General features: G+C 46.2%; 2 protein-coding genes across 2 annotated transcripts in view; both read left to right on the top strand.

The window, feature by feature from the left end:
* Window positions 1-8,843, top strand: part of LOC127190130 (60S ribosomal protein L29-like) — a 45,822-nt gene extending 36,979 nt beyond the window's left edge. The window contains exon 2 of the mRNA XM_051147165.1: window positions 8,315-8,843. Within this exon, the coding sequence (XP_051003122.1) occupies window positions 8,315-8,805 (491 nt within the window). The 3' untranslated portion in view covers window positions 8,806-8,843. The remainder of the gene's footprint in view (window positions 1-8,314) is intronic.
* Adam12 (ADAM metallopeptidase domain 12) overlaps window positions 1-12,211 on the top strand; it is a 328,346-nt gene that overhangs the window by 170,408 nt on the left and 145,727 nt on the right. The window lies entirely within an intron of this gene.

Genomic DNA, 12,211 nt, shown 5'->3' with positions numbered 1-12,211 from the left:
TATATTTCACTTGTTAATTGGATTGGAAGAAGTCTTCGGAGCTGATTGTGGACTCTGTTTTACATTTGCACAAAATACTCCAATGCATTTATTTAAATTATGATAGGGACACAGTAATGGTCTGCCTTCTACATGTTTTTTTTTATTATACTGGGGGACAAATGCTACTTCCTGCCTTAGGTATGGCTTCACTTTGCAAGCCATCAGCACAGAGGTGAGTGTCTGCTTGAGGTGCTGGGAATAAGTCTTGGCTGAGTGTTCAGTCCAAACCTGGACATTTATACCACCAGCACCGCTAAGGCTCAGGAAGCTCTGTAAAGAAGGGAGCAGAAAGACTATAAGAACTGGAGGGCAGGGAGAGCAGCTGTGAAATGCTGTCTTCTGAGCATGGTACAGTCGGTGCAGTCATGGTCCCATAGCTACTGGGGCTGCACAAGACTAGGTCTGTCAACAGTCAGTCATGGATGGACTTGGAAATGAGTCATGGGGCCTTGCCCCTCCCTGCTGAACTCCTGGTAACTAGTGGATTCCAGTGGCGCAGTCATTGTCTTCAGGAGTGCACCCATGGCTAAGCCTATGAGACCCCAGCGGGTAGTTCGCACATCAGACCCTGTTAAACCCAGTTGGTTTCAAAACAAAAACAAAAGCAAACAACAGAAACCCCTTTTAAAGACGTGAATGTGGGAAGGGGATTTGTATGGAAGGAGAGGTGTGGCAGCACTGGAGGGAGATGAGAGAGGAAGGGAGGTAGTGGTCACAGCATGCAGAGTGTACTTCATACGTGTATGAAACCGTCAAAGGACAAATCCAATAAAAACGTTGCAAAAGAAAACTTAAATCATAATAAGATGACAGCAACCCAAGTCAATACAGGGGCACAAGCTAAGCGTGCCTCCGGGAACTGGAGGATTTTTCTCCATGTATGAGATCTGCATCTTTAGACATGTGTTGGCCAGCCACTGGCTTAGCTTTGGACCCTCTGTTTCCATCCCTGACTTCGATTTATCTCCTAAAGCTGAAAGTATCCCTTTCTGGTCTCCTCCTAGACCCACGGACAGCTGCCAGGAAGCTTCCCCCCGCCCCCTTCTCCCAAGCATTTGAGTCTCTTATTAGGTGTCTGTGACTTTTGGCAAACTCCCAGAGTGCCAAGGACATTAGACCGTTTAAAGCTGGGTCACTCTGAGGCTGACTGTAGCGTTTCCTCACTCACCATACTGCACCCAGGGTGGCTTTGCTTTTATTAGCTTCTCTAGATAATCACCTGGGGTGCTCATGGGCCAGTGTTCCTTGCTTTATGAATTTAGGTTGCCCAGGAAGAGCTGCAGCATCCCTCACCCCACTTCCAAATAACCCCTACTAGTGTGGTTTCCCGCCTTTGGGCTTCCTCGCCTGGGTAAAAGATGTGTCTGTGTTCATTGTCGTTGTCCCTTGGAAGACTCTTCAGGCTTCTTGGTGTTATCACCAAATGTCTTTCAAGCACCCAGTGTTGTCTTAAGTGCACGAGAAATGAATCCAGAAGGTGCGCTTCTCAAATGGACTTCACCAGTTCCAGGCCTCAAATAGATTTCCTTTTCCATTGCTTTCAGACTGTAGGCTTTGCATGTGAAACAAACACAGTTGTCATACCGGGTTATCTGCGCTGTGTTTCCTGCGATTACACGCATGGTCGTATTCATGGCATATGTTGAGTATTTATTTACTTATATGTGAGTGTTGGGTTTGTATTTTACTTTTGAGGTAGGGTCTTGGTACACAGCCCAGGCTGGCCTGGAACTTGAGTTCCTCTCACCTCAGCCTCTCAAATGCTAGGATTACAGGTGTGTGCCATCGTGCATGTCCAGCTATTTCCCTATTTAAAAAATAAACAAAAACAATGGCCCATTATATTGCTTTTTGACTAGTATGCTACTCTTTACCCTCAAAGGTAATATCCTGGTTGGACACACAGCTCCACACCTATCATGATCCAGCATCTTCTGTAGGAACACCCAGCCACATACTAAAACATGCCTTTGGCATGTTTCACAGAATGCCACAGACTTCTGTGATTAAATGGGATCTTTCCATATACCCCATGTCTTAGCTTGGGTTTCTATTGCTGCAATGAAACACTATAACTAAAAAGTAAATGGGGGAAGAAACAGTTTATTTGGATTATAGTTCCACATTACTATTCATCATTGAAGGAAGTCAGGACAAGAACTCAAACAGGGCAGGAACCTGGAGGCAGGAGCTGGTGCAGAGACCATGGAGGAGTGCCGCTTACTGGGGCTTTCTCCCCCATGGCTTGCTCAGTCTGTTTTCTTATAGAACCCAAGTCTACCAGCTCAGGGATGGCACCACCCACAATGGGCTGGGTCCTCCTCCTTCAATCACTAATTAAGAAAATGCCTTACAGCTTAACCTTATGGAGGCATCTTCTCCGCTGATGTTCCCTCCCTTCAAATAACTCTAGTTTGTCCATCAACTTGACATGAGCCTAGCCAAGCACACCCCATCCCTGCTTCAGAAGCCTTGTGGTCAAGTCATGGCAGATGGCACACTCTCAAAGAGGCTCACATGCACTGAAATACAAAGTGGAGATGTGGAAATTAAAAAGTAAATGGCATAAGTGGGGAGAGACAGTCGGGTAGTGGATCCTCAAAGCCCATTTCTCCTGGAAACCTCATTCTTTTACAGGAGCATGGTAGATGGTCACAGGCTGGAGCATGGAGCACCTGATGTACAGTTTTTGAGCACGAATGTATTTACTCTTCCAATCTGTTAAATTGAATTGGGGTGCGGGGGAGCGGGAACTACATGTCAGTGCTCTGAAGTCTCTGGCATCCGGTATCTTATTGGCACTTGGCTGGACTTTTGTTAAATGAATGAACTGGCTGAGCTGTGCATGAAGACATACTATAAACAAGTCCTCTCTGCCCCGACCACAGGGGGAACGAAGCCCATGTTGATGGTGTCTCAGCAGCAGAGAAGGCAGCTCTCCATTCTCAGTGCCTGTCTGGTGTGGCAGCTGCCACTTAGAGGAGTAAGGTCACAGCTACATGTAGGGTGTGGTGCTGTTAGTGGCCATCTTGGGAGCAATGGCAAATACCTCTGAGAGCTGAGTGGACACATGAACCTATAAACAGTGATGAGAGCCACCTCAGGGGTGTGGGCTTTGCTGCGCCGTCTCCAGGAAGGCTCTGCAGAAAACGGGAGTTAACAAAACAGATAATGTTGAGGTCAGACATGGAGCCGAGCGCAACTGAATACAGGAAATGCACATAGGGGTTGAAAGTAGGTCCCAGTGCCACTGGGTGTAATCTGAGATGAGTCTTTCTGACTTCATCAGCTCTAAAATCCCATCTACTCGTATCTTACGGTATGGGCGTGAGCAAAGCAATGCATGCTTAGCACATACCTGGTGCTCTGTCAACATGAAAACAGCAGCCATGGCCGTATACAGTAGCTGCTCTTGCCGTGAGGGTGACAACAAGAAAAGGCCTGGCTTTGGTGGTTAACATCAGCCTTGGCAGCTTATGTGCTCTTGTTCTAACCTGTCCTTCCTGTCTCAGTTGTCACCCTACTAGGTGACATATGCCTCACGCTGAGGGAATTCCCCAGTCCTTGAATAGCACGTCCTCTTTCCTTCTTTGGTTTCTCCATGTGAGGTTCCCACTGTCAGCACACTGCTGCTTGTTTTTCTTCTTTGTTGAGCCCTTCTCCTTCACTGTAGTCCTTATCTCAGTGTCATCTAAGGATAAACTTTGTTAATTCCTCGAGCAGGTCCAGGGCTCCTTCCTCAGTCATCATAACATATATTTGTATATGCATATGTGCATGTATGATTCGTGTGCTTTGTGTGTGCATTCATGTACATGTATATTTATGAGTGTGGCATGAGTGCATCTGGGCATATGCATTCATGCATTTGTGAGTATGGGCATATGCTTGCCATGGCATACATGTGGCAGCCAGAAGGTAGCCTTGGCTATCAGTCCTCGCCTTCCACTTTATTTGAAATCTGTTTGTTGTTCGCTGATATATAATTCAGGCTAGGTCATCTGCAAGCTTCCAGAGAGTCTCCTGTCTCTGCCCTCTATCTCACACAAGAGCACTATATTATGGATGTGTAGTGCCCCCAACAGCTTTATATGGGTCCTAAGAATCCAAACTCAGGTCAGTGTTTTCACGGTTCTGGTCTGGAGACCTCTTGAAAGGATATTCGGGAAATAGAGTTCCCAGTGCTCACAGTGGCATGTGTAGATGAATGGATGGTGGCTGTATGACAGAGAGATGCATCCGTGGGCACGAATGAATGATGAGTAGATTGAGTGGATGATCGATGAACTGCTACATAGATAGATGGATATATATGAGCATGCATGCATGAACAGCAGATGAACAGGTAATGAATGGACAATGGATGGGTGATGAATGGTCGAATGCTGGGCTGGATGATAGAAGAATGCATGTTCCCGAATATAAGAAGAAAAGGGTCAAGCTGAAGAAAATTCTGTACACTGAAGATTCCTGATCTCTGAGACATAAGTAAGAAATGGGAGTGTGGATTCCTCCCAGGCACCTAGCAGAATACCTGGCATACCATAGCAACTCTGGGTGACAGGCAGAGACAGTGACCTACAGAGACCACACTCGGTGAGTTTGGATACACATTATGTCCACATATATTATGTCTGAGCAATAGTGTGAGACTGTGCTGGGTCCTGAAGGTCTCTTGAATTGTGACTTGGCCAAGCTTTGTGGCATGTAGTGGTACATGCTGGGTGTCATGGAGTTCCATGGGAACATGGTCTATGGTGCATCTGCTGGTTGTTGTTGTTTTTCAAAGATTTATTTATTTATTATGTATATAGTGTTCTGCCTACATATACACCTGCACGCCAGAAGAGGGCACCAGATCACATTAACCTCTGAGCCATCTCTCCCTGCCGGTTGTTTTTAATCACCTTGACACAAAGCTAGGAAAAGATCTTAATGTTAAAATCTCCTCCATAAGATTGGTTTATAGGGAATTCTGTAGGGCATTGTCTTGACTGATAGTTGATATGGGAGGGCCTTGCCTACTGGAGGTAGTGGCACCCTTTGTCAAGTGGTGCTAAGTTATATAAGAAACCTAGTTGAGAAGGTCACCAGCAGCAAGCCAGGAAACAGCATTCCCCCTCCGTGGCCTCTGCTTCAGCTCTGCCTCCAGGCTCTTGCCTTGAGTTCCTGCCCTGACTTCCTTCACCGATGGACTATAGACCATCTGATGAACTGAACTCTTTCCTCCCCAAACTGTTTTTAGTCATAGTGCTCATCACAATGATAAAAAGCAAACTAGTATAGAAATAAAATAATAAAAATCCAGGTTAATACTACGATCCCCAAATAGATTATTCCTCAGAAACTATTCTTTGTAGTATCTGTATTTTAAGAATTTAAAAGTTGCATACAATTTTATAAAGAACATAAAAATCTATGCATCCATATGCAAAGATTTCTTCAGGTAGCTATCATTTAAACATTAGAGGAAAGGATGGGGGAAATGTCTATGTTACCCGTTGAGTGGGCACAAGTAGGGAAAAGCCAGGGGTACCCTAGGAAGACTATAGTCTGAAATCCAAGGTCAGGGGTTGATGGACTGCCACCAGCTCACCGTATGGCCAGGAAAGTATGTTTTCTCACTGCACCTCAGTCTCCCTACTCCCAGAATAAAGAGCATGTTTCCTAGGGCTTGTTTGCAGTTCAAAGGAAGCAATATGGATAAATTGTGTGCTCTTAAGAATGTAAACCAATTCAATTGTCTTACTTACTGAGAAAGTCATCTCATGTCCATGCCCTGGGTATTCTGTCCATTTGTCCCTCCATCTGCACCATTAGTCTGCTCTACTGTCTGCCTCCTGACATCCAATCCTATCTCCACAGCCCTCATCCTTCTCAATGTCTGCTTCTCCTAGTCTTTGCAATCCCTGTATCTTCAGCAGCCACGCATCCCTCCCTACATGCCACAGATGGTCTTTCCTGGTTCCCCCGCCCATCTTCCCCCTGGAAACACAACCCTGAACAAAAGAACAAATGGAGTTTGATGCCATGAACACAAGTCTCTGATTTATTCCTAAGTGGAGAGTCATAGGGACACCTTCCATATGGTGCAGGCTTCCCTCTGTATGTCGGGTACTGCCAGCCTGGCCTGGAGCTGGCCTAGCGTGGACGGAAGAGCTTCTGTCGGGAGAGGTCCACATGGCTGCTCTGCAGTAAGATTCTTGCTGCCTCTTCCATACTGGAACTGATACTCTCTGAGGTGATGCTTGCTAAGGACGTTAATAGGATCTTGCTGTCCTTTGGGGGGAGTAGTGCAAAGGGCCTTGGCAGATGAGCATTGCACATGGTCCAGTTGGAAGAAAGTTGCTTCCTCGAACAGACGTGCCTGGCGCCTACTCACCATCACTCTTGTGGGATCCCAGGAGCTCAGAGCCCAAGCAGTATGTCACTCAGCTCTTCAGCCAGTCAGCCTGTGTAGGAAGGAGCCTTCCAGGTAGAGGCTAATGGCTCCTCGTGACAAAGCAAGTCTAGGTGGGCCTTTATCTAAAGTGTCACTGAACTTCCAAATGACATGGGACATTGACACGTACCTAGTTTGCTCTCTGGTTAGTTGCTGAGTGTCTTTGACACCACTCCCACAGGAGTTCCTTCCTAACTGGGTCAAGAGCCTCACTCTCCATGGAGACAGCCACTTCAAGGCCAATAAAGTTATCACTTAGACAGAGTGAGTCCCTACCCACTGTGTCTGCTCTGCTCTTTCTCACTCTAACTGACTCCATGGGTGACATCCAGCCTTTTCTCGGTCCTTGATTATATACCCTGAAGTGACCCCTGAATGCCTCATTCTGTTTGGGGGTGGGAGTTCCTTTAGCATCTCCCCATGAAGAACCCACATGAAGAATGAGACAGCCACAATTTGATTTTAAGATTAGGGACACTGACCTATAGTGATGCCTTTCTTTGTAGAATTGCTGCTTACTTTTTTTTTTTTTTTTTTTAAGATGTTAACAAAATTTTAGAGTCCCAGTGTTCCTGGTCTCAACAATATAGGCTAGGGTGATTTTGAAAGACAAAACCTCAATTGAGAAAATGCACACACCCCCTCCAATAATACTGGCTTGTAGGCAAGCCTATGGGACAGTTTCTTTCATGATGGATAGTTGATGTCGAAGGGCCCATCACACTGTGGTTGGTACCACCCGAGGTAGGTAGTCCTAGGTACTATAAGAAAGCATGCTGAGCAAACTATGGGGGTGGGGAGGGGCCACAACCTGGCCTTTTAAACTGAAATTCAGTGATGGCAAGTCCGATAATTAGTTTACACCCTTTTACTGTGTAACACCATTCAAAAACAAAGATGTCTTTGGAATATCAAAAAATATGCAGGAGCAGAAGGGATGTACATTTATAACCTTTTGTCTTGTAATTTGCACATAATGTGCCGGTATTTGAGAGTGAGACCCGGGTCTAAACACAAAATTCATTTATGTTTCATATATACCTCATGAGCCGAGCATAAAGCAACTTTATACAGTGAGTTTGGAGCCTCCACATCCTGACTATGGGGCTGGATGTTTGAGTTTCTTCCTGTGTTATCATATCAGTACTCTGGGATCTATTATTTTGGGCCAATTTGATTTTATAATTAGGGATGCTTCCCAGCACTCAGGGAGGCCGAGGCAGGAGGATCTCTGTGAGTTCGAGGTTGGCCTGGTCTATAAAGCAAGCGCAAGACAGTCAAGGCTACCCAGAGAAACCCTGTCTCGAAAAAACAAAAAACAAAAAGGATTAGGAATGCTTGATGTATAGTGATGCCTTTCTTCATATAGCCAAAGACTGTGTTATGACCTAGGAACACTATCCCCGCAGTGACCCTTAGTGACACAGTCCAGGAAAGAGATAAGGCCCAGAAAGAAGAATAAACACACACACACACACACACACACACACACACATGAGAATCCAGGCCTCAGTCAGTAAGGCTTGCCTTGGAAACCTAACAACATGAGAGTTTGATCCCCAGAACCCATTAAAATTAATCAAAGCATTTGGGAGCTAGAAAGATGGCTCACTGGCTAAGAACACTGGCTCCTTTTCCAAAGGACCTGGGTTCAAATCTCAGCACCCATGTGGTAGCTGACAACCATCTGTACCTCCAGTTCCATGGAATATGGCTCCCCTTCCTGACTCCACAGGCACTGCACACACCTGGTACGCAGATATACAGGCAGACAAAACACCCATGCACATAAAATGAAAGTTTAAAGAAATCAGAGTGTGGCTCTTCCAGGCCCAGGCGCCGGTTACCGTGCAGACACGGCCAAGTCCAAGAACCACACCACACACAACCAGTCCTGCAAATGGCACAGAAATGGCATCAAGAAACCCCGGTCACAAAGATACGAGTCTCTTAAGGGGGTTGACCCCAAGTTCCTGAGGAACACGTGCTTTGCCAAGAAGCACAACAAGAAAGGCCTGAAGAAGATGCAGGCAAACAACGCAAAGGCAATGAGTGCCCGTGCAGAGGCCATTAAAGCCCTTGTGAAGCCTAAGGCCATTAAGCCCAAGATGCCAAAGGGCCCCAGCCGCAAGCTCAGCCGGCTCGCTTTCATTGCTCATCCCAAGCTTGGGAAGAAGATTAGAAGCTACATGAGCAAGGGTAGTAGGCTGTACCAACCACAGCCCAAGGTACAAACCAAGGCGAACGCCGCAGCTAAGGCCCAGGCTGCAGCCCCAGCTCAGGCTCCCAAAGCTGCCCAGGCCCCTGTGAAGGCCCCATAGAAAAGGCTTCTGCCTATGTGAAGACAGATGGACTGGTGCGACACGCCTACCTACACACTATTTACAGATGACCAGTGTCCTATGCTGTTTTTACAAATAAACCTGAGGCAAGCTCTGTTAAAAAAAAAAAATCAGAGTGTGGTGAAACATGCTTGAAATCCCAGTGCTAAGAGGAGGAGACTGGCCAGCTGACCCAGTCTTCTTGGTAAATTCTAAGCCAATGAGATACTCCTCCCCAGAAAAATAAGGTCAACAGTACTGAAGGAAACACACACACACACGCATGCACGCACACACACACACACACACAGAGACAGACAAAGAGACATGGAGAGAAAGAGACAGAGATAGAGACAGAGAGACAAAGAGGCAGAGAGACAAAGAGGCAGAGAGACAGAGAGGAAGGAATCCAGTCCGTTCATTAGATGAGTGCATCAATGCACCAGGCAATCAGGAAAGCCAGGACTGGCATTTGGCTCAGTCCTACAGAAGGCTTCCTTGTAGGTTTGATGCTTAACTCTGCTCAAATAGGAGGATGTTGTTCACTGAATTTTAATTTTTTATCCTTATGTGGCCCTGTCAGGACAGGCCTGACGCTGTCCGATGCAAAGGGAAAAGAGCCTTGAGCACTTGGCCTCCTCAGGTGACCTTACTTTCCACCGTGGCAGGGCCTCGTTTGCCCTACAGCACAGCTGTCAACAGATGAGGCTGGGGAAACAAGAGGGAACCCTGAGAAGTGGAGGCCCACAGATGTCGGTGGAGCTTTGAAGGAACTCAAGAACTGGGTTTTCCTGCTGAAGCCCCTGCCTCCCCACCTAGAAAGTGTCATTTGTGACTTGTGAAGTGGGATCCAGAGCTTGTCCAGAGACCCACTGGGACACTTAAATCTAAATAAATGAACGTTAGAAGACAACCTAATAACACGTGTCCAAGTGTGAAACCTGAGCCAGCTTAATAAACTTTGCACCATTTCAAAACTGTTAGTCAGGCCGGGCGTGGTGGCGCACCCCTTTAATCCCAGCACTTCAGAGGCAGAAGCAGGTGGATCTCTCTGAGTTCAAGGCCAGCCTGGTCTACAAAGAGAGTTCCAGGACTGCCAGGGCTGTTACACGGAGAAACACTGTCTTGAAAAACTAAAACCAAAACAAAGAAAAAAAAAAAAAAAAAAAAACGAAACCCAGGCAATGTGTGTAGTATTCAAGAGACTAAAGCCTGTGCTTGGTCAGTATGTTTTTACAAATCAGGGTGGGATGGAGTGGGTGAGGGTACAAGTATGCATACATGTATGAAATGCCAGACATCAACCTCTAGTGTCATCACTCAGGAGCTTGCCAGTTTGATTTCTGAGCTGGGATCCTCTCTCACTGGCCTTGGGCTCACTTTTTAGGCTAGACTCATTGGCCAGTGAGCCCTAGAGATCCACTCATCTCTGTGCTGGGATCCAGGCATGTGCCGCCATGCTAGGCTTTTTACATGAGTGGGTTCTGGGGGTCAGACTCAGATCCTTGTGTTTATACAGGCAGTACTTTAGCAAAGCCACCACCTCCCCATACCCCAGAAGACCAAGTCTAAGGCCAGTACAGTGCAGCTTTCCGATTTCATCATTCTTGTCTGGTCATTCAATCCCGATGTGCTTCGTGGAATACAACTGGGAAGATGCAAGAGCTAAGTGGGAAGGGATCTGAGATGTGTCATGCATGGAGCCAAGATGTGCACCTTCTGTAAGACATGGCCCTGGTTCTGGTACAGAGATGCTAGGGATAGGTCCAGACTCCTTGGCTCATGCATCTTGATGCTAATAGAAATTTCATGCTCTTTTTGAAGAAAACCAAGCAAAATATAAGAACAGTAATGAGGTAAAGAAAGAATATCAAATATACAATCATTTATTAAGTGTGGATTTAGGAAACCTCGTGGTGCCAAGTTTTTGAGTGTTAGTCACAGAGCTCAGTCATAGAGTCTTCTACAGTTACATGGAAATTGCCATAACATCCCTATGTTTGGATTTCAAAACATTCTCTCATGTGCTCATTTTTCCAGCAGTCCATCCATTCATGACTTATGCTGAGGGCTTGCTGTACGGCTCTGGGAAAGAAGCTGTCATGGGATGCCTGCCACTCTGCTGGGGGAGGGAAGGAGATGAACCCCACCTTTCTCTGTCTCCATCAGGCTCTCAGCACTTAGGCTAATGTGTGGGAAACACAGGAGACATCCAAGAAATGTTTGAGTGAGTCGAGAGAAATAGGCATTTGAAAGGAGTAGCAGGAGATGTATTTAACTGGAGGGATGACCCTGACTTACTACAGCTGTCTTAAGAAGACTCAGGCTTTCGTGTGTGCATGGCCCACACGTCTCCATTTCACCTCGGCTTCCGTTTTCTCAAACGAATGTGCAGAGGGTGAGTGAAGTGTGTGTGTCTAGACTAAGCCTTCCCACAGCTGAGTGTTTGAAGGTACAAAGCATTGATCAAACACCTTAGGTGACAAGACCCAGAAAGTAGAAGCATTTTCTGGTAAACTGGCCCTTTTTAAGATTTCGTCCATCTATGCTACCCCGAGATAGCAAATTTAGAGTCACGCATGCAGAGGAGATACCACACGGGCACCACTGAGCTCACCTCTTCTGATCTCAGAGGCATTTATTTCTGCCCTGTCGTGGTCAGCATTGGCCTTGCATGGTCTTGCTTGGTTTCCCTATTGTGTGTTAAGTCTCACAATTCCTGTGGCATTTCAAATTTCTCTTTACTCCTTTCACGTCCTCTCTGCCTACACAAAAGTGCTTTGAAAGATGAAGAATTCAATAAATTGTCATTAAGTAAGTGAATGCATTTTGGGCTGTTTATAGGGAATGCTGTGTGAAAAAAAAAAAAAAAACCATGTACACCAGAATATGATGTGTTTTTTCATCTTGTGGACATTTTTTCTCAGTTGTCTGTTATGTTCTTTGCTATCATGGACCCTCAGCATCAGACTTACACTTCAACCTTGCACTTCCCACCCACGCCTTTGGTTTTGATATAGAAACATTACTGGCAATAAGGAACTTACCAGTCACCAGGCACATGACAGCCCCTAGACTACCACTTCCTGTGTATACCATCTACCCAGGTGCCACCACATGAACTAGGTTGCATTGCCAGCACCTTGTGACATTTTATTTCAATTTTTAGTAGATCTGGTGGGCACTGACCATGCCATTGCAAATAAAAAACAACAGAAAATGGCTGAGTCCCTGTCCATGGAAGCATGCAGCCACTAAGTCGGGAGAGGCTCCTGTCCCCACTCATTAGCCCAGAGGAGCTACAGCGGGGGCCCTGTTCTGACTACCCAACACTGACTCACTGTCTGTGGAGGAATGTAATGCCATGTAGGCAATTCCTATTTCAGCCAAATTAAAATGGGGACGA

Source organism: Acomys russatus, chromosome 5, assembly GCF_903995435.1.
Source record: "Acomys russatus chromosome 5, mAcoRus1.1, whole genome shotgun sequence".
NCBI classification, from domain to species: Eukaryota; Metazoa; Chordata; class Mammalia; order Rodentia; family Muridae; genus Acomys; species Acomys russatus.
The sequence above is the reverse complement of the archived record's forward strand: the minus strand, read 5'-3'. Positions and strand labels throughout refer to the sequence as shown.